The sequence below is a fragment of the Aquarana catesbeiana genome, linkage group LG05, assembly GCF_042186555.1.
Source record: "Aquarana catesbeiana isolate 2022-GZ linkage group LG05, ASM4218655v1, whole genome shotgun sequence".
NCBI classification, from domain to species: Eukaryota; Metazoa; Chordata; class Amphibia; order Anura; family Ranidae; genus Aquarana; species Aquarana catesbeiana.
In genome coordinates, this window is record NC_133328.1 from 648045349 (window position 1) to 648067591 (window position 22243).

General features: G+C 47.9%; 1 protein-coding gene across 1 annotated transcript in view; it reads left to right on the forward strand.

Annotated features, from left to right (window-relative positions):
* Window positions 1-704: 704 nt before the first annotated feature.
* LOC141145661 (KAT8 regulatory NSL complex subunit 1-like) overlaps window positions 705-22243 on the forward strand; it is a gene marked incomplete in the record, with an annotated part of 87805 nt that continues 66266 nt past the window's right edge. The window contains 1 exon segment of the mRNA XM_073632499.1: window positions 705-2581. Within this exon segment, the coding sequence (XP_073488600.1) occupies window positions 984-2581 (1598 nt within the window).

The following is a 22243-nucleotide window of genomic DNA, read 5'->3' on the forward strand; positions in this document are numbered from 1 at the left end:
AGGTGCCTTCTGCTTTTTAGGTAACCCGTAAAGCTCTGAGAATGCTTATGCTCCTCAGGCAATCCATAGTGCTCTGAGGATCCTAGGTTAGGATCCTTCTGCTCCTCAGGTAACCCATAGTACTCTCAGGATCCTAGGTTAGGATCCTTCTGCTCCTCAGGTAACTCATAGTGCTCTGAGGATCCTGGGTAAGGATCCTTTGGCTCTTCAGGTAACCCAAAGTGCTCTGAGGATCTTAGGTCATGTGTAAAAAGTTTATTATTTATATTTAATTTATTCATTTCGTATTAGTTTATGTTGATTTATACCACATCAGTTTTACAAACATATAACAAGAACTATTTTTTTTCCTTTTGAGGGAGAGGCTGCCATGGCGGCCACATGAGGGAGAGCGCTCCCATTCGCCTGACACCACAAGCTGAAGTAACCCTGAGGGGAAAGAGGCGGGAAACGAGCCCCCTCAATCCCGATTGGTCGCCGCGGACGTCAATCACTCCCCCCCCCCCGCCCTACTACATGAAAGGCGGAGGAGGCGGGTCCTCCCCCGTGACGACACGAAGGGAGAAAACAAGGCGAGGGGAGACAAAGGAGTTCACGGCGCGGCCAATCAGCACGCGGGGCGGGGCCTTGTGCGAGGAGAGAGAGAGAGAGGGGAGGCGGGAAGAGGAGATTAGCCAGCTGCGCAATTGGGAAGCGGAACGTCGCCTCACAGAAGGCGGACCGTACCATTGGGCGGCGGAGAGGAGGGGGGAGTTGAAAGGTCGGGTTTTGAGGCCCCCGGGCGTACAGTGAAGGGGGGAAAAAAAACAAAACCGTGTCGTACAGTAAGGTGCTATTATCCGCGGAGCAGAGGAGGAATAAAGCAGCCGCAGGGTGTTGGTAGAAGCGGCGCCCGCCCCCCTCTGTCTCCGGGCGGTTGGTAGGCTCCGGAGCGCGCGGTGACAGGCACGGCACAAGATGGCGGCGGGCGGGGTGAGCGCGCAATGGCCGCCCCTGCAGAGGAGGAGGCGGGGGGGAGGAGTAAGCGAGCTTTGTTCCCCGGACTGGCCGGGTGGGGAGGAGGAGGAGGCCGTGACCGGCGGCGGGGGCGCTGTGCGACGAACCCGACCCAGAAAACGCGGCTGCGGCTGGCCTCCCCCCGGGCGGGCCATGGAGAGCCCGGGACCCCCGTGAGGAGGAGGAGGAGCCGCCCGCCGACCCCCTCCTGCATGGCGGACATGGCCCCGGCGCTGACCGGAGCCGCACAGGAAGCTCCTCACCGGATCCGACTCGGCACCGCCTCCCCGGCCTGGAGGGGCCGCACCGGACTGCTGCTACTCAACGGAGGAGGAGGGGGGAGGGCGGAGGAGGATGAACCGGGGGGGCCCCTGATGGACGAGGCACCGGGGCCCCTGAAGAGAGGGGTGAGGAGGCCCCTGCGGGGGCCCAGAGAGGACATGGGGCCCCTGACTGGACTGAATTCTGCACCGCAGGGCCACTCCGCGCCCGCAACGGGGCCCAAGAACGGGCCGGGGCCCCGGGACAGGAGGGCCGAGAGCGTACCGGGGATGAAAGTCGGTTTGGGCCCCCGGGAGAGGACGTCGGGGCCCGCGGCTGCGCCTCAGGGGCCGAAAGTTGGGCTGGGGCCCCGGGACAGGAGAGCCGAGAGCGTGTCGGGGCCCCAGGGGCTGAAAGTCGGGTCGGGCCCCCGGGAGAGGGCGACGGGGTGCTCGTCGGGGCCCGTCGCTGCGCTTCGGGGGCTGAAAGCTGGGTTGGGGCCCCGGGAGAGGAGGACTGAGAGCGCCCCGGGGCCCACTGGTGCCACTCAAGAGAGACTGAAAGACGGGCTAGGGCCCCACGAGAGGAAAATGGGGGCAGCGATGGGGTCCGACGCCGCCCCAGAGAGGCAGAATAACAGACTGGAGCTCCGGGAGAAGAGGGACGGCGGTGCGCAGGAGCACCCGGAGAGGAGGATCGGGGGCGCGCTGGGGCCCCTCGCCACGCCGGAGAGGAGTAAAGCTGGGCCGGAGCCCCGGGAGAGAACGGACATTGCATCGGGGGGCAACGCAAAGGGCCACCTTGCTGGGCGAGACTTGGCATTGGATTCTACGGGGAGGGCGGAGGGGTTATCGGCTGGTGCACCGGGGCCCCTGGCTACCGAACGGGGCTCCGCGCCCGTGGATTCTCAGGACACCGCCACCGCCCGGGGGCCCCGGGCCCTGTGCGCCTTGAGGGCGGCCCAGATGTCCAGCCGCCAACAGGAACTGGGAGCGCGGGCCCGCCGGCTGTGCCGGAGGCTCCAGGTGATCCAGGCCAAGCAGGTGGAGCGGCACGTCCGGCAGCAGCTGTCGGGATTGGTGGAGCTGCTGTCGGAGCGCGGGGCGGCCGGCCTGCCGGGGTCCCCGCACATAGAACTGGACCGGCTGGCGTGCAGCTCCACGGCCCGGCTGCGGGCGGCCCAGGGGGGGTTCGACTCGGACGCCACGGAGAGCAGCTCAGGCGGGGAGAGCGAAGAAGAAGAGGAGGAGGAGGAAGAAGAAGAGGAGACGGCCGGGAGTGTGGAGGAAGAGCGAGCGGAAGAGGAGCAGAGCCGAGCCCCGGGGTGAGTGCCGCCCCCCTATATAGGGGGATTTTATCTACACCACAACAACCAATCAGCTTCTAGCTTTCATATTCAAAGTTTAACCCGGACAAGGTGAAGATGGAAGCTGATTGGCTGCCATGTAAATTATGTATCAAACTTTGTTGTTTCTTGTTCTGGCCGCATTCACACGGGACGTATTAATGTGTATCCTGTGTGAGGGCGGGGCTTACCTGCACAGGTGTTCATACCCCCCCCCCCCTCTCCCCTGCAGGCAGTCCTATTCATGGCAGTTGAGGCGCTGCATGGACACAGTCGCTTCTGTTTAGCCGCATGTAGTGCGAGTTCAGAGACGCCCACCCACGCGGGTATCTGATTGGGAGCGGCGACTGTCCATGCAGCCGCTACGTCCCAACTGACATGAATGGGGCTGGATGCACGGGTCACTGTGTCCCTCGTATGGGGTATGTATTGATACCCCCCAATGTGAATGAGGCCTTATTGTCCGCACCCCCCACCTCTCCTCTCCCTGCTGCTGGAAAAGCCGTCTCCTGTCGCGGCTGCTGTAATGGGGGGCCGCATGCTTGAAAACTTCACTACACATTGCTGGAGGCTTTGTAGAGTAAAGTCTGCAATGGCTGCTGTTCATTGGTCAGCACGGCCATGTGACTGCTCTGACCAATGAGAATCTCCCTCCCTCTGGGGAGCAGTCATGAAACCGAGACTCAGGGTAGCTTCTTATTGGTCAACCCGGCCATGTGACCGCTGACCAAGGAGAATCTCCTTCTGGGGACACCATCCTGGAACAGAGAAGGCTCAGGATAGTTTTATTGGTCAGCACGGCCATGTGACTGCACTGACCAATGAGAATCTCCTTCTGGGGAGCTGTCCTGGAACAGAGAAGACTCGGGATATAGATGCTTATTGGTCAGCACGGCCATGTGACTGCTCTGACCAATGATAATCTTCTCCTGGGGGCCGTCCCGGAACAGAGAAGATTCTGGATAGTTTATTATCGGTCAGACCGGCCGTGTGACTGCTTTGACCAATGAAAATATCCTGGTGACACCATCCTGGAATATAAAAGGCTCCGTTTCTTATTGGTTGGCATGGCCATGTGACTGCACTGACCAATGAGAATCTTCTATCTCTGGAGGCAGGCCCGGAACAGAGAAGACTGAGGATAGTTTATTAGTGGTCAGCACGGTCATGTGACTGCTCTGACCAATGGGAATCTCCTCCTGGGGACACTATCCTGGAACAGAGAAGACTCAGGATAGTTTCTCATTGGTCACCTGAGTCATGTGACTGCTCTGACCAATGAGAATCTCCTTCTGGGGAGCTCTCCTGGAACAGAGTAGACTTGGGATATTTTTTTTTTTTTTTTTTTTTTTATGGGTCAGCCTGGCCATGTGATTGCTCTGACCAATGAGAATCTCCTTTTGGGGACACCATCCTGGATAGGAGGAGACTCAGGATAGATTATTAGTGGTCAGCCTGGCCATGTGATTGCTCTGACCAATGAGAATCTCCTTTTGGGGACACCATCCTGGAACAGAGGAGACTCAGGGTAGATACTTATTGGTCATCACGGCCATGTGACTGCTCAGACCAATGATAATCTTCATCTTCTGGGGGCTGTCCTGGAACAGAGAAGACTCTGGATAGTTTATTATTGGTCAACCTGGCCATGTGACTGCTTTGACCAATGAAAATATGGTGACACCATCCTGGAATATATAAGGCTCAGTTTCTTATTGGTTGGCATGGTCATGTGACTGCACTGACCAATGAGAATCTTCTATCTCTGGGCGCAGTCCTGGAACAGAGAAGACTCAGGATAGTTAGTGGTCAGCACGGTCATGTGACTGCGCTGACCAATGGGAATCTCCTCCTGGGGAGCTGTCCTAGAACAGAAGACTCAGGATAGTTTCTTGTTGGTCAGCCTGGCCATGTGACTGCACTGACCAATGAGAATCTCCTCCTGGGGACACCATCCTGGAACAGAGAAGACTTAGGGTAGTTTCTCATTGGTCACCTGAGTCATGTGACTGCTCTGACCAATGAGAATCTCCTCTGGGGAGCTCTCCTGGAACAGAGAAGACTCAGGGTAGATTCTTATTGGTCAGCCTGGCCATGTGACTGCACTGACCAATGAGGATCTCTTCCTTCTGGGGAGCTTTCATGAAACTGAAAAGACTCAGGATAGTTTCTTATTGGACGGTGTGTTCTCAGCCGCTCCCCCTTAAGCTGCAAAGGCAGCGAATGGGGCTGTTCACATGGCAGGGCTGTGATGCTTTGCGATGCCCCAAGTCACGCTGTGTGGGCAGTCCTGCCCGCCGACTGGAACCCTTTCACCCGAAACTGCGTGCGATTGTCTTGCAAGTTTTATAGGGTTTAAAACGGGCGGTGGGGAAGGCGACCTAACGCCGGCCTCACCGCCTGCCAAACTCCCTCTGAAGAGTGATCCCCTTGTGTCTAAACAAGCCTGTAGTGAATCCGCCAACAGTGAGCGGATTCAGGGCCAGTTCACACCATGAATGCGCGGTGTGTTCACATGCGGTCTGGGTGCAGTGCGATTTCAGCCCCTTCATTTGAATGGGCTAAAATTACGACAGACCGCACAAAGAGCGCATGCAATATTTTTAAAACAAAAAAACGTACAGCCAGCAGATCACGTGGCACTACTGTTCCATGCCACCTGGCGGGCTGCCTTTGTGACCTGCCTTTGGAACGCTGACACCCGCTGCAGATCGCCAGTGTGGTGCGTTTTGAATGCGGTACAAGGAAAAAAGTTACAAAGAAAGTTTAATAATCTAAATATTCTATAAAAATGTGGCGGACTCGATGGAGCGGAGATGCTGCTTTTTCTGCCGTCGTATTCCTATTATGATGGTTCACAGCCCCACCTAGTGAAGTTTTCCAGGTTCTGACCCGTTATGTTGGCGGACGTGGGCGGTGCGAGGTGGCATCTCCAGCAGCTGAGTGCAGCAGGGACCCCGAGAGTGGATGGGGGGGGGGGTTAGGAGTTCTCCTTTTATTTTTAATGAAGAGCTTAACTTTGCTTAAGACAAGTTGGGAAGGGTCACCGTCAGTTTTCTTACCATTTGTGTCCCATTTGGGAGGTTTTTCACTTCCTGTGTTGCAGACATGGCGGGGATATTTCTCTTTCACTTCCTGTGTTGCAGACGTGGCGGGGATATTTCTCTTTCACTTCCTGTGTTGCAGACGTGGCGGGGATATTTCTCTTTCACTTCCTGTGTTGCAGACGTGGCGGGGATATTTCTCTTTCACTTCCTGTGTTGCAGACGTGGCGGGATATTTCTCTTTCACTTCCTGTGTTGCAGACGTGGCGGGGAGATTTCACTTCCTGTGTTGCAGACGTGGCGGGGAGATTTCTCTTTCACTTCCTGTGTTGCAGACGTGGCGGGGAGATTTCTCTTTCACTTCTGTGTTGCAGACGTGGCGGGGAGATTTCTCTTTCACTTCCTGTGTTGCAGACGTGGCGGGGAGATTTCTCTTTCACTTCCTGTGTTGCAGACGTGGCGGGAGGTTTCTCTTCCTGTGTTGCAGACGTGGCGGGGAGGTTTCTCTTCCTGTGTTGCAGACGTGGCGGGAGGTTTCTCTTCCTGTGTTGCAGACGTGGCGGGGAGGTTTCTCTTTCTGTGTTGCAGACGTGGCGGGAGGTTTCTCTTCTGTGTTGCAGACGTGGCGGGGAGATTTCTCTTTCTTTCTGTGTTGCAGACGTGCGGGAGATTTCTCTTTCTTTCTGTGTTGCAGACGTGGCGGGGAGATACGTGGCGGGGAGATTTCTCTTTCTGTGTTGCAGACGTGGCGGGGAGATTTCTCTTTCTGTGTTGCAGACGTGGCGGGGAGATTTCTCTTTCTGTGTTGCAGACGTGGCGGGAGATTTCTCTTCTTGTGTTGCAGACGTGGCGGGGAGGTTTCAGTGTTGGAAGATGTCATCTTGCCTCCTGTTTCTGAGGGGAGTGACATTGGCCATCCCATGGATTTATTTGGAAGGTGAAGTGTTCTGTTACTTTCTCTTCATGTAGCGCACTTTACACGGGGTGCTGAGGGTGAAGATTGCAATGTGGTTGGGGTGGGGGGGTACTGCAATGTGGGGGGAGGGGGTGCCGCACTGTTGGGGCGATATTTGCTGATTTGGGGGGCGTTCAGAATGAATAGGCTGCAGTAGAGCGTACATATCGCAGTAAAGAGTGAATGGACTCTTAAAGTAGAATTCGGGGTGTTGCCTTCCTATGCTTGTATTATGTGCTTCTTTTACTTCACTATTTATTTATTTTTGTTTCCCCTCCCTGCTTTGCAGGGATAAGAAACATCCAGATCACTGTTTATAGGTCGAGTGGGCTGAAAATAGTTAAGTCTCTTACAAAGGTTGGTTTAGGAGGGAGCATTTTTAACTGCTTCCCGCCCCTTCTGGAAGGACGTCCCATTCTGGGCATGCAGCGTGACGATTGGTGGTGTGCTGAGTACCTGGGACACGGCACATGACGTAGGCCCTTTACCATGTGACCAGCTGCGTCCAATCGCAACTGATCCTTGTAAACAGGAAATGCTGATGAATGGCGTTCCTCTCCTCGCGCTGACAGCGGGGACGTCTCCACCGACCATCAGTGAAGGAGAAAAATTACTTATTTACAACCTTTTATAACAAACTAAGAATTTTTTTTTTTTTTTCCAAAAAATGTTTGGTCTTTTTTTTTTTTTTTTTTTGTTTAGCAAAAAAATAAAAAAAAAACCCCAGTTGTGGTGAAAGGCCACCAAAAGAAAGCTTGATATCTAAAAACAATTACAAACATTTTGTTTGTGTACAGTGTTGTATGATCGTTCAGTTGTCATTCAAAGTGTGAGAGCGCTGAAAGCTGGTAATGTTGGCCTGGGCAGGAAGGGGGTAAAAGTGCCTGGTGATTAAGCATAGCGTTTGGTAAAGTCCAGAATTCTACTTTAGTGTGTGTGTGTGTGTGTGTGGGGGGGGGGGGGGGGGGGTGTATTTTAATCATATAGCATCCTTGTAAGTAGGTGGGGGCACTTTTTTTTTTTTTTTTTTTTGCTAAACTCCAGGAATATCCCTTGCAGGGGGGGGGTTACGCCCTCGTATTTCGTCTAGGGTAACATTAACTGCTTCAGCCCCGCAAGATTTGGCTGCTCAATGACCAGGCCATGTTTTTTGTGATACGGCACTGCGTCGCTTTAACTGACAATTGCGCAGTCGTGCGACGTTGCATCCAAACAAAATTGACGTCCTTTTTTTTCCCACAAATAAAGGTTTCTTTTGGGTGTATTTGATCACCTCCTTTTGTTTATAGCACAAAAAAAGAGGGACAATTTAAAAAAAAAAATTATTATATTTTACTTTTTGCTATTATAAATATCCCACTTCTTCTTTTTATTTTTTTTTTTCTTCCTCAGTTTAGGCCGATTATTTATTCTTCTGCATATTTTTGGTAAAAAAAAATTGCAATAAGCGTATATTGATTGGTTTGTGCAAAAGTCTACGAAATAGGGGATAGATTTATAGCATTTTTATTTTTACTAGTAATGGCGGTGATCTGCTCTTCTTCTTCTTCCTTTTTTTTTTTTTTTTTTTTTTTTTTATATATCGGGACTGCAATATTCAAATTGGACACTTTTGACACGTTTTTGGAACTATTGACAATTAGCGATCAGAGCTATAAAAATGCACTAATTACTGTATAAATGTCACAGGCAGGGAAGGGGTTAACACTAGGGGGCCCGATCAAGGGGTTAAATGTGTTCTAACTGTGGGGGGGGGGGGATGGGACTGTCTAGGAGGAGAGAGATCGTTGTACATACTTAGTATAAACACACAATCTGTCTCTACTCCCCTGAGAGAACCGGGATCTGTGCGTTCTATACACACACGGATCGCAGTTCTCGCTCTGTCACAAGCGATAGCGGGAGTGGCTCCGGCGGCAAACTGTGCATGTGCCTCCGGAGGCGCGCGCCCCCCTAGTGACTGAAAGACAAAGCGACGTAATTTAACGTTGTTTTTCCCAGGGTAGCCGACCTGCAGTGGTAAAACTGCGGTCCGGAGGTGGTTGAAGGCTTTACTGACATTATCCGTCTCTCCTCTGACACTCTTTCTGGTTTGTGGACAGGGAATTGTTTTCTCACAATGCAGATCTGTTTGGAGCATCGAAGGGGGGGGGCGGGGGATGGGTTGCATGGGAAGAGGACCCTGCGGGAGCACGGTGTCCTGTGGGTCAAAAAAAAAATAATTTGCTGGTACCCCAGACGAGAACAAGTCGTTGTATTTCGGGGGGAAGCCCTGCTGCAGGGGGAAGGTTTCAGTTCCCGGAGTACAGCTTTAAGACTTTTTTTTTTTTTTTTAGCATTGCTTCCTCCTCGATGATCAGTCGGTCCTCTTCCTTTTCTCACATTTCCTACACGGAAGTTTCTTCGTACCGATAAGTGTTCTGTCAGTGCTGGATCCAGGAGGAGGCCGACCATCACACTTCTGGGGGATTCCTACTGGAGTGTGAGATGAATGGGTCTGTCCTTCTCCTGCCCCTCCCCCCCCCCCCCCCCCCCATATCTGCCAGACGTGTGAACGATCGGTGTGTCGCTGCCAATAATCAGGATATGTATAGCACAGGATCGCTCCTGCCAGGGGGGAAAAAAAAAAAAAGTTGCAGGTTTATTTCTGCCTGACCCCCCCCCCCCCCTCCCCCCCTTTACAAATCCACGAGCAAGCTTCTTCCAGTTCGCTCTGCCACACGTGTGTCTTGACATGCATATGAGCACGTGGCTACTGCGTTTTTACTTTACGGCAGTGCCAATAGTTCTTTGGGGGGGGTCACCCAAAAATTGTGCTATTAATAGTCGTCTATTAATCCCCCCCCACAAAAAAAGAAAACTGCTTACCTGTCGGAGCTCCTATCAGATCTTGATGGTTGTGTTGGCTGAACTCTTCATGGAAGTCTCCCGGCCTGAGCGCAGTACAAGGACGGCCTTTCTATCGCGGTGGATGTGGACTTTGCTAAGCGCGTCCGTCCGGGAGACATTTTTCATGACGTGGCTGTGAGGATCCAATCATATTGATGCTTTCCAGTGCAACTTCCATCCGACTTTACGTTCTCTGGACCAAAAAGTCCTGCCAGCAGCTTCTTTGGGGCGGTGTGTTTACCGCTGCTCCTCATAGAAATCAATGGGGCAGCGCTGGGATACCGCGGGCAAAACGTCGCTATTGCGGGCGGTTTTAACCCTTTCTCGGCCGCTAGCGGGGGGGTTTTTTACCAAAAATATGTAGAATACATATTGGCCAAAACTGAGAAAAAAATTGACGTCCTTTTCCTCCCACAAATAGAGATTTCTTTTGGTGGTATTTGATCACCTCTGCGGTTTTTATTTTTTGCGCTACACAGCACCACAGCAAGTTAACACACAGACCCTGAAAAAAATAAAAATAAAAATATTGGTCAATTCCCCCCCCCCCCCCCCCCCCAGTGATGGAGAACCTTGGCACCCCAGTTGTTTTTTAACTACATTTCCCATGATGCTCACCTACACTTATTTTTTATTTTTATTTTTTTCAGGGTCTGTGTGTTAACTTGCTGTGGTGCTTCACACCCGTGGCAAAAACTAGCCAATGTTTTTTTTTTCAATCAGCAGACTGCAAGTCCACAGAACACGACTTATTAAAGTGAATGGGGAAGTGACACAAGCGCTGCACAACTTTGTGTGTATTTGTTTGGGATTAAATCAGGCGGTGAGGAGGTGTCACATTGCATCACTTTTCAGAGGAACAGCGGGGTGGGTGTGCGTCTAGATGTGGCTTTACTGTTTTGCAGACAACCCATAATTTGGGGTTTGCAGTGATGACAGTAAACAGGAGAGCGAGAGATAGTGAATCTCCCTAACTGGGACACAGGCAGCAATGATGACCCAACAGGGGATCTGGTCCTCGTCCTGGAGGGATCAACAACCCCCCCCCCCCCCACACTTCCCAGTCCTGGAGGGATCAACAACCCCCCACTTCCTGGTCCTGGAGGGATCAACAACCCCCCCACCCACTTCCTGGTCCTCGAGGGATTCCCCCCTCTCCATTTCCCTGTCCTGGGGGAATCTGTCCCCCCGTCCACTTCCCGGTCCTGGGGGGATCCCCACGTCCCATTCCTGGTGGGATCCCACCCCCCCACCCCACCCAGTTCACTTCCTGGTCCTGGAGGGATCCCCCCCCCCCCCCCCAAAACAGTGTGTTTATTTGTTTGGAATTAAATCAGGCAGTGAGGTGAACTACGGGTTGGATGTGCGTCTAGATGTGGCCTTACTGTATTGCATCCGTCTGGGCAGTGGAGGGGGGGGGGGGGAATCCCTACAGGACCGGGAAGTGCACGGGGGGGGGGATCCCTCCAGGACCGGGAAGTGGACGGGGGAGGGGGATCTCTCCAGGACTGGTAAGTGGACGGGGGGACCGTGAAGAACCCAACGCATTTCAGGGGTATTGGACACCCTTCATTGGGGATAAAATGTTACTGTAATGTACCGTCTGTGGGATTGTGTTGTACACCTGACATGCTTTGCTTCTCTTTATGTAGTTTGATGAAAGAGTAATTGTAACACAAGTCTATAAACATACTCCTAACCACTCCCCCCCCCCCCCCCCCCCCCCCCCCCCCAAATAGGCCATCACATGACATCCTGGACTTTTGACTGGGGATATCTGAATGATGGGTGAGGCTGCAGACATCCTCCAGATATCATTATATTTTTCAGCCGGCGATTCTCTACACCGTAAGAGCAATCATAGTGGCAGTTCAGCCGCTTGATCGTTCTTACAGGCAGCGGGAGGGGACGAATCGGTCGCCGCCGGTAGTTTACCATAGAGATTTCTGGTGAGCAGATGGTCCCCTGTCATTTCTATGACCCTCGGAGGCCCGGGTGTGACGTCCGAGCCGGCGGAACTAAACAGCCGAGGATTCTGCTGGAAAGGCCGAGAGTTTTTTTTTTTTTTTTGTTTTTGTTTTTTGTTTGTTTTTTTTTGTTTTTTTTTTTTTTTTATCACGGCCTTTCTAGCCTGAAGGACAGATGTGGGGTCTAAAGAGGACCTGTCACGCACCCCCACCACCACCAAGGAAAAAGAGACGGAATAAAAATAGAGAATACATGGAAGGAAAAGACAAAAAAGAATAAGAACAAGAAAGACAGCAAGAGAGGGATGGGGGGAAAAAAAACAAGAAATTAGGATGGAGAGAGTTGAAAGGGAAAAATTGGTACATCCTAAACTAAAATGTACTATAAAATGTTTTATTACTGTAAGAGTGGAAGGGACTCGGGGAGGGCTAAGTGTCCAGGGGTTAGGTGCACAAATGACTTACTATTTTACTGTTAGGGGTCCCCACAACTTGGGAAATTTTTATCAAGTGGTCACGACACTAGTAAGGTTGAAAACCGTTACTCTAGGTCAGGGATATGCAATTAGCGGACCTCCAGCTGTTGCAAAACTACAAGTCCCATCATGCCTCTGCCTCTGGGTGTCATGCTTGTGGCTGTCAGAGTCTTGCTATGCCTCATGGGACTTGTAGTTCTGCAACAGCTGGAGGTCCGCTAATTACATATCCCTGCTCTAGGTGATCCCTGCACTCTGTGACAGCAGTATGGGGAGATGTTCCCTGTACTAGCTGTCACTTTTTGAAATGAGCGCAGCCGTGCAGGGCTCCGCCCACACACCCGCATCATTCATTCACAGATTTCTGTGAATGGATGAACTACAACTACCGACAGCCTTTTTGGCTGTTAGCTTGTAGTTCTCAATGGACTACCACAGCGCTGCGGAGAGCGGTTTTAGTTCATTGAGTCTTCCTGTCAGTGTGGGACCTGCGTGGCTCCAGTGATCTGCTGTTTACTGGTGCAATGCATTAAAAAAAAAAAAAAAAAAAGCGCATTTTATTTATTTTACCACCTCAATACCAGGCCATAGTAAAAAAAAAAAAAAACATCCTTGACTTTGTGCGGGGATATCTGAATGATGCCTGCAGCTACAGATATTCTTTCCAGCTGGCGATTCTGTGCACGATGAGAACGATCATGGCGGCAGTTCCACTGCTTGATCGTTCTTATAGGCGACGGGGGGGACTCTCTCCCTCCCCCTCCTGCCGCCATCCGGTGCTTCTCCGGGCTCTCCCGTGCCATCGGGGGCAGGGAGAAAGAATCGTCCGGTGCCGGATGACGACCATAGAGATGACTGGTGACCACATGGTCACCAGTCATCTCTATGACCGTCAGAGGCCCGGGCGTGATGTCATAACGGATGTAAACAAAGCCGCGATCGTCAGCATGAGATCGGTGAATTTTTTTTTTTTTTTTTCTCTATCTCATGCTTTCCAGCCTGGAGCCGAGATGTGGGGTCTTGCTGACCCCACATCTCCATAAAGAGGACCTGTCACAATAGATTCCTATTACAAGGGATGTTTACATTAGTTGTACAGGCAGTCCCCTACTTACAAACGAAGGGAGGCAACAGGAAGTGAGAGGAAATCTACCTCATAGGAAGGGAAATTATGGGGAATAGGAATAGGTACCTCCACTTGATGCTTTATCACCAATCCTTGTTTCCACAACAACCCAAAATTTTCAAAATCCATTTGTCATTGGGACAGAAAGTGAGGTGAAATCTGAAGAGGAGCACAGACAGCAGAACAAATGTCACAGGGGTGATAACCCTTCCCTATGTTTTCCAAAAAGCTTAAAAATGTTTTTTTTTTTTTGGCTGGAGCTACACTTAAAAAAAAAAACAAACACAACAAACCTACAGTCCCTGTCTTTGTAACCCGCGGACCGCCTGTAATAGAAGTGATCAAAAAAAAAAAAAAGTGTAAAAATATAAAAAATTAAGTGAAATATAAAATTAAAAAAAAAAAAATTTAAAACGCCCCTGTCCCCGGTAGGTTGCGCTCAGAAGCGAACACACACGCAAGTCCCGCCCACATATGTGAACGCCGTTCAAACCACACGCGAGGTATTGCCACGTGCGTTAGAGCGTTCTAGCACTAGACCTCCTCTAACTCTAAACTGGTAACCTGTAAAAATGTTCAAAGCGTCGCCTATGGCGACGCTTTGGCGCCATTCCATGAGTGTGCGCAATTTTAAAGCGTGATATGTTGGGTATCTGTTTACTTGGCGTAACATCGTCTTTTATATTATACAAAAAAATTGGGCTAACTTTACTGTTTTTTTTGTTTTTTGTTTTTTTTTTTTTAATTCATGAAACCGTTTTTGTGTTCTTGGGGGGTTTTTTTCCAAAAAAAGGCGTTTGAAAAATTATTGCGCGAATACCGTGCGAGATGAAAAAGTTGCAATGACCGCCATTTTATTCCCTAGGGTGTCTGCTAAAAAAAAATATAATGTTTGGGGTTCCGAGTAATTTTCTAGCAAAAAAATGATGATTTTTACATGTGGGAGAGAAGTGGCAGAATAGACCCCGGTATGGAAGTGGTTAAAGGTGAACTTATCCTTTTTATATAAAGTATCATTTGGCTCCAGTAAATGACGGCAGATTCTAATGGGAATTCATGTTCCCACTTTAACCACTTGTGCTCCGGATGGTTCCCCCCCCTTGCGATATGTCACTGTTATTTTAACTAACAATTGCGCGGTCGTGCAACGCCGGCTGTACCTACATTTATTTATTTATTTCCCCCTCTGCATTTTATACTTTTTGTTATAACACATATCCAATACATATAGTAAATAATCTAATTTCTTCATCAATTTATGACAATCTGTATTCTGCTACATGTTTTTGATAAAAAAAAAAAAAAAAATCCCAATAAGCGCATATTGATTGGTTTGCGGAAAAGTTATAGCGTCTACAAACTACGGTATATTTTTATTTTATATTCATTTTTAACAGTAGTGGCGGCAATCAGCGACTTATAGCGGGACTGCGATGTTGCGGGGGGGACAAATCGGACACCTGACACTTTTTGGGGACTAGTGACACTAATACAGTGATCAATGGTAAAAATATGCACTGTCACTGTACTAAAGTTAAGGGAAGGGGTTAAATGTATTCCTAGGTTGTGCTTACTTAAGCCTCGTACACGATACGATTGTTGGCTGGGGATTGTCTGTTTGACAGACAGCTGTCCTAAAATCTGACCGTTAGTACGCTCCTTTTTGACAATTGTTCAATTTTCGGGCCAGCAAACGTTGGATGGCAGGCTCGTACATTTTTGGTGGACAACGGCTTGACGTCTGATTATCGGATGGTCAGTACACAAGTCTGTCACAGAAGTCGAAAGTACAAACGCGCATGCTCGGAATCAGTGCTCACCAAACATGAAATTAGCAGAAGGGGCCCAAAGGGTGGCGCTCAAGAGCTGGAATTCCTCGTAGTACGTCACTACGTTCGTGTTTGTGGCACGACAATCGTGTACCGTTGGTATGCAAGACAAGATCCCGGCACACGCCATTTTGACAAAAATCAGACGCTCGGTTGGCCAACAATCGTACAAGGCTTTAGGCCGGGTTCACGCTATGTGTGGACACGTCTCGTGGGAGGGGGTCCGGCGTGTCCCTGATCTGTTTAAGGGAGGGATTAGGCCAGAATTTTTGCTGAATTCGGACCTGAAATGAACCCGAAGATGCACAGGACTCATGCGCTCGGTGGCCTCCCTGGAGATTGTGATCCCAATGGATCCGGTTTCACTCATCTCCTGACAACGTGAATTGGGTGCAGAGAAACCCTCATCTAATTTACATCAGTGTGAATCCGGCTTTATTGTGGGGGAGGTGCTCTGACTAGGGGGAAGACAAAGATCCGTGTTCCTGCTTTGCAGAGACACAGGATCAAAGTCTTCCCCTGCTGACAGAACGACAATCTGCCTTGTTTACATAGACAGACTGCCATTCTGCTTGTGTCCTGAATGATTGGCGGGTCGCGGCAGACATAGTCCTTTGGCCCCGCTGATTGGCTCCTGCGTGTTTGCCCCGGAAGTGTCAGGTCACGCGCTCGGTACGTGTTCTGGGGCAGAGCGGCCGCCCTGCTGCAGTAAATGTTCATGGGACGGTCGCTAAATGGGTTTAATGAGCTGCTAGCAGGCTTCAGCACTACTTGAAGCTTGTTGATAGCCGGCTGAAGCCTGTTGGCAGCTTGTTTAAAGTGACAATCAGCATTCCTATTGAGATCGGAATAGATTTCCAAACAGGAGCTGAAGGGTGCATGTTAAAGGCATAGAGAAGACTGCTCCAAGCTGGCCGAAAACTTTGCAGAAGTTCTCGTGTTCACACTGCTTTTCTAGAAGGTGAAGCTGGTGAGAGACCTTCCTGGATGATACGTCTGTGGAGACTATGAACAGCCTTGTCTTCAGCTCCAGCACTAGATTGTTTTATGGCGGGACCCAGAAATATGCCCGAGAACCTCATTGCAAACCCAGCGCCTGTCTTAGAATGTTGTTATGCTTTCTTTTTCCATTCTTCCTTTTTTTTTTTTTTTTTTTTTTTTTTTTTTTTTTTCTTTCATTTAATTCCAGTCCGGATAGAGCTGGCAGCGGTCCGAACCATTTGAACCAATTCCCGAACTGTAATCTGCACTGTTATTGGTGCCGTGGGAATAGAATGGGAAGGAATTTGTAGTACGATGGTATGGGGGGAGGTGTAGGCAGAAGTTTTCGGTAGAATAGGAAATACAGTAATGTTCTTACCGTGTTTTGTCTTTATAATAAAAAATTATAGAAGTTGAGGTTTTCACAACAATGTGGAGTAGTATTCATTTTGTCCTGTATACTGTATATCTCAGAATATAGAGGAGACACAAAACCGTTACAAAGATGCTGAGGATGGAATGTCGGTCTCGGTTTCTTTCCTCTTTAGGTCTATGTTGTGGTGTGAATGCTGATCACTTTACTAGGTGGGGGTTGGGTTGGGGGGTTTGGAAGGTTGGCTCACACAAGGCTGATATTTTTAGCAGGTTGGTGGGATCTTCTCATACTAGTAGTACATGACGAGGCAGAATGCTGATTAGTTTGAAGTGGTTCCTCACATTGAAGAGTTTCTATATGAATGGACCATTTTGGTGCGCTCACCTCCCCCCCCACGACTTTGTCTGTCAGAATTCTATTTTAAAACTTGGTGTTGATTTTTGGCACATATTTATTTCAGACCATTTCACCAATGTAAAGTCTTTCACACCGCTCTGTTGCAAAAGTGTGGTAAAAACCACATGCGCGTTTTTGCTGCGTTTCCGGTGTGTTTTGCACCTGTGAAAGCGGGACATGTGACTCCAGAAATGCAACCGTGGATTGCCGTGTTTTATGATACATTTCCATTCACTTCAGTGGGGAGGTGTGGTTTGTTTTTTTTTCCCTGGTTTTGACCGAACCAAAAAATGCAGCATGCAGAACTTTTAACCGCTTGCTTACTGGGCCTTTTTCTAACACTTGTTGCTTACAAGTTGACATCCTTTTTTTTTTTTTTTTTTTTTTTTTTTCTCATTTCACTAAAGTGTATTTTTATCAGGGTGGATTTGATTTAAATCATAATTTTTAAAGGGCAACTGTCATCTCTGACCCGCTGTTGGCTCCCCCCCCTCCTCTGACCCGCTGTTGGCTCCTCCCCCCTCCTCTGACCCGCTGTTGGCTCCTCCCCCCCTCCTCTGACCCGCTGTTGGCTCCTCCCCCCCTTCCTCTGACCCGCTGTTGGCTCCTCCCCCCTTCCTCTGACCCGCTGTTGGCTCCTCCCCCCCTTCCTCTGACCCGCTGTTGGCTCCTCCCCCCCTTCCTCTGACCCGCTGTTGGCTCCTCCCCCCCCTTCCTCTGACCCGCTGTTGGCTCCTCCCCCCCCTTCCTCTGACCCGCTGTTGGCTCCTCCCCCCCTTCCTCTGACCCGCTGTTGGCTCCTCCCCCCCTTCCTCTGACCCGCTGTTGGCTCCTCCCCCCCCTTCCTCTGACCCGCTGTTGGCTCCTCCCCCCCCTTCCTCTGACCCGCTGTTGGCTCCTCCCCCCCATTCCTCTGACCCGCTGTTGGCTCCTCCCCCCATTCCTCTGACCCGCTGTTGACTCACCGACAGTCCCATTCTCTTTAATGGGATGGCTCATGATGCGGCAGTGACACAACAATGTGAGGGGCGTGGTGGCAGCAGGTGATTGGACGCCCGCTAACAGGCACTGCTGTGATGGATCGGAAATGACAGGCGCTTTTCAAATGTAAGGACTTGTTCTTGCTGGTAGTTAGGAAACCATTTATTTAATTTTTTGCAAATATTAAAGATTCTATTTAAAATAATAAGCTGTCGGGTTAGTAAAACAGTGATATCAGAACTGATTAAATCATACAGTTTGTAGTGTACATAGATTTGAAAAACAATGGGATAAAGGAATATTCCCGAACTTTGTTTTATCTTATGGTTGAAATTGTATGAATGCATCAATGCAGTGCGTGTTATCTCAGCTCGGATTCATTGAAAGAGTTTACCAAAAAAAGTAACTATTGCAGAATAAAGAGCCTCATGCTATATAACCAAGCTCCATTCCATGCTGAATGAACTAAATTATTAATGTATCTTAAATACAAAACTATCTTTAGATAGATTTTTACTCCAAAAGCATTTTATTAAAATTAATTTGAAAAAAATACAATTTTTTTTTTTTTTTTGTAATCCAAAAAAATTGCATTTGAAAAACCACAGCTCAAAAACCGTGGGCTAGAAAAAGTTTCAAAAACCACCATTTAATTCTCTAGGGTCCCTGCTAAAAAAAAAAAAAAAATTGTGGTTCTAAGTAATTGTCTAGAAAAAAATAATGATTTTAACTTGTAAGCAACAAATGTCATAAAAGGCCCAGTAAGCAAGTGGTAAAAAGTCCTGCATGCGGCATTTTTTGATACAGTAAAAACAAACGCACCTCCCACTGAAGTGAATGGAAATGCCTCAAAATGTGGTAACCCACGGTTGCCTTTTTTGACTCTCATGTTTCTTCTTTCACAGGTGCAAAACACATAGAAAACGCGTATGTGCCTAAATAATTCTGGTGATAGAATTATTGCTCTCACTCTGACGTTTGCGGCCATTCCTCACATGTGGTGCGAACACCATTTACATATGTGGGCGTGACCTGCGTATGCGTTCACTACTGCATGTGGGGGGGGCACTGTAACATATATTCATTTTTTTTTTATATTTTTAACACTGTCCCTTTTTAAAAATAAATAAAATAATAATAATCATGGGTTTTTTTCAAAAGGAAGAAAAAAAAAAATTTTTTTTTTTACATGGCTCGAGAACCGATAGTGACGCCGCTCGGTCCTCCCAATGGCATAGAGATGAGCGGTGGCCATCTAGCTATCACTTAGCTCTATGGGGAAAAAAAAACTGCCGACGCCGGATGGTTCCAAGAGCTACTGATTGGTAACATTAGTCCAGGAAGGGGGAGGGGGGGGTCCCCTCTCTCTCGCAGTTTCTAAAAGTGATCTTGTGGCGAATCAGCCACTGGGATCACTTTGATGGGAAAGCCCGACTGATGAGGGTAAAGGTAGCGGGGTTTTGGCATCCAGCTGCAGCCATGACCCCGGTATTTAACATCAAACTAATGATGATTTACAGTTAGGTGATCAACAAGTGGCTGAAAAGACAACTGACCAGAGTGAAGCGTTCCATAGGATTTAATGGTCATCCATTCTTCTGTCACCTTTTGGTAAAGCAGAAGAAAAACTGATCGGTGTGAAAGGAGCCAAAGTCTTTGTGTTTTAGGCTCGATTCACACCTATGCATGTTGCTTTTGAGCGTTTTTGGAGGGTTTTTTTTTTTCATGCTTGCCACGTTTTTGAGCAGCGTTTTTGCCGCGATTTGCGTTTTTGCGTTTTTTTTTTTTTTTTTTTTGTCTTAAAAAAAAATTTTAAAAAAAAAGGCAAAAACGCATCAAAATCGCTGCAAAAACGGCGCACTTGCGTTTTTGATGCTTGTCCATTGAATTCTATTACATGCAAAACGCTGCATTTTGCATGAAAAAAAGTCCCTGACCCTTTCCAAAAATGCAGAGATACAAAAAGGCATTGATGTGAACATGTTCCATAGGAACCCATGTTAAAAAATTTCCATGCATTTCTGCAAAATGCATCAAAAAAACGCGCTAGTGTGAATGGAGCCTTAAAGTAAAAATAAAAAACTTTTAATCCAAAATAATACTTTTCAAAAGCTCAGACTGCAACTCTTTTTCTTTCTTTTTTTTTCTTTTTTTTTCTTTCTCCTTTCTTTCTTTCTTTCTTTCTTTCTTTCTTTCTTTCTTTCTTTCTTTCTTTCTTTTCTTTCTTTCTTTTCTTTCTTTCTTTCTTTCTTTCTTTCTTTCTTTTCTTTTCTTCTCTTTCTTTCTTTCTTTCTTTCTTTCTTTCTTTCTTTCTTTCTTTCTTTCTTTCTTCTTTCTTTCTTTCTTTCTTTCTTTCTTTTTTCCTCTTTCTTTTCTTTCTTTCTTTTTCTCTCTTTCTTTCTTTCTTTCTTTTTCTTCTCTCTTTCTTTCTTTCTTCTTTCTTTTTTCTCTTTCTTTCTTTCTTTCCTTTTTCCTCTTTCTTTCTTTCTTTCTTTTTTCTCTTTCTTTCTTTCTTTTTTCTCTTTCTTTTCTTTTCTTTTTTTTGTAAATGGTGAGAAGAAATGAGATACACTTTATAGCATTTTAACACCGTTGTTAGGCTAAATTGGGAAGAGAATACCCATCATGTTTTATAAATTAGACTTTGTTTGGTGCGTTATATTGACTGCGTCCATTAATATTCTATGGGCCCTCAGTGCCTGTCAATAGACCAAGGAGAGGACACCCCTAACGATTTTCCCTCAAGAACATGCCGATTTCTAACCCCTAATCCAGGAAATAACATCTACTGGTGACTCCGCCCACCTAAACAGGGAACACCAGGCTCACCATGAATAGAAAAAGATGTCAGTTTTAGGTGGTGTGTTTTGTGTGTGTGTGGTGTGTTTGTGTGTGGTGTGTGTTTTTTTTTTTTTTTTTTTTTTTTTTTTTTTTCAGACAAGCAGGAGCAGCACATTGTTTTTGGTTTGGCCGTCATGCTAGTAGGCGGGCGCTCCTTGTGGACCGGGCCGCTTTCTCAGCTCAGACTTGGGAATGTCAGCGCAGAGGTTTGTAAGACCCCCGGAGTCTCCACGGTCCTAATGGGGGAGGCAACTATCCCCTCATTCATTAGGCCCAGTGAGGGGGAAAAAATCCTAAAACTAGAGACCTCAGAATGTGGTGCAGCTGTGTATATAGTAACCAATCAGCTTGTCACTTTAGCTTGTTTCTATTAAGCTTTGACAATGAATCTGGTTGGTTTCTATGCACAGCTGCACCAGATTTTGCACTCCAGGTTGAGTGAATCTCCCCCAGTGGGTCCAACTCTCTTGTTTTTAAAATGGGTACAAATCACATATATGATGTTACCAGCCTCTGTCATGCACATGTATGTGTGTTAAGGTGACCTAAGCTTTGGGAATGAACACGTGAGCTTTACAAGCTGTATTTTACATTCCTCTATTCACTCATTAATTGCTTGGCAACCCCGTTGTTACAGCAGATTATATAACCTTCTTTTTCTACCACTGACTACTCTACTGTATATAGACAGAAGTGTGTGTGGGGGTTTTTATTATTATTCTTGTAGTTTTATTAAAGGTTGGGAAAAAAAGGAAACTTCCCATGTAAGTTGAGGCAACAGTCACTACACTGTTTGTTTTCTTTCATCTTTTATGAAACTTATAAGAGAAACAATGCAAACAAAAAATAAAATGGACAAAACCAAACGTAACCCGTCCAGTCACGATAGTTCAATTTTTAGACCTGAATCCTACTTTGTTTCCTTATTCTCTTTACCTCTTCCTGAAACTGATAACTCTAAGCCCCCCTTTCACACGGGGGGGGGATCCGCTCGGTGGGAGATCGCTCGGTTGATCCCCCGCTGAGCAGGCGAATGACAGGTCCACCCACTGTGTGGGGACAGACCAGTCAGAGCCCCGCTCTTCTCTATAGGAAGATCTGATGAAGACGGACAGCATGTCCATTTTTCATTCCAATCTGCTGGACGGATGTTGAACTTATCGCCATCTGTCTGTTTTCAGCGGGTGTCACACCTCTCCGCTGACCTCCACCTGCCCATATAAGTCAATGAGTGTCCCGCCCAGATCCGCCTGAAAAAAAAACGGACAGGCAGATCTCTGCGGACTGATCATATGAAAGGGGCCTTAGACTTCATCCACACTGGAGGTTTAGATTTTGGCTTCAAGCGTGTGGGGGTTTTTTTTTTTTTTTTTTTTTTTGGGTTTTTTTTTGGTTTTTTTTTTGCCAGTAAATTCCCCAGCCTGTTATCCTATGTGTCCATGCGCACACACAGGCTGTTATCAGCTTTTTTTGGCAGGGGTGTTTTCTGGCTGGGGAAAAAAAAAAAAAGCCAGAACTAGAAAGTTTTCAGAGGAGTTTTTCAGCTGTAAAAACTCTCTACAATGCTGAAATTTTCCCATTCTGTGTGTGTTTTTGTTTTTTTTTTTTTTTTTTTTCAGCGTTTTTGAGCCATAAGTTTTTGTGGGAATAGTGTAGTTTTGCTAAAAACTGCTACAGCTAAACGTTACTGGCTTTATAGAACATCCAGTGTGCATGAGGCCTATGTTCTCTGCTAACTGACATCTCCACAGTTGAAAACCTCGTTCCCATAGACTTCAAA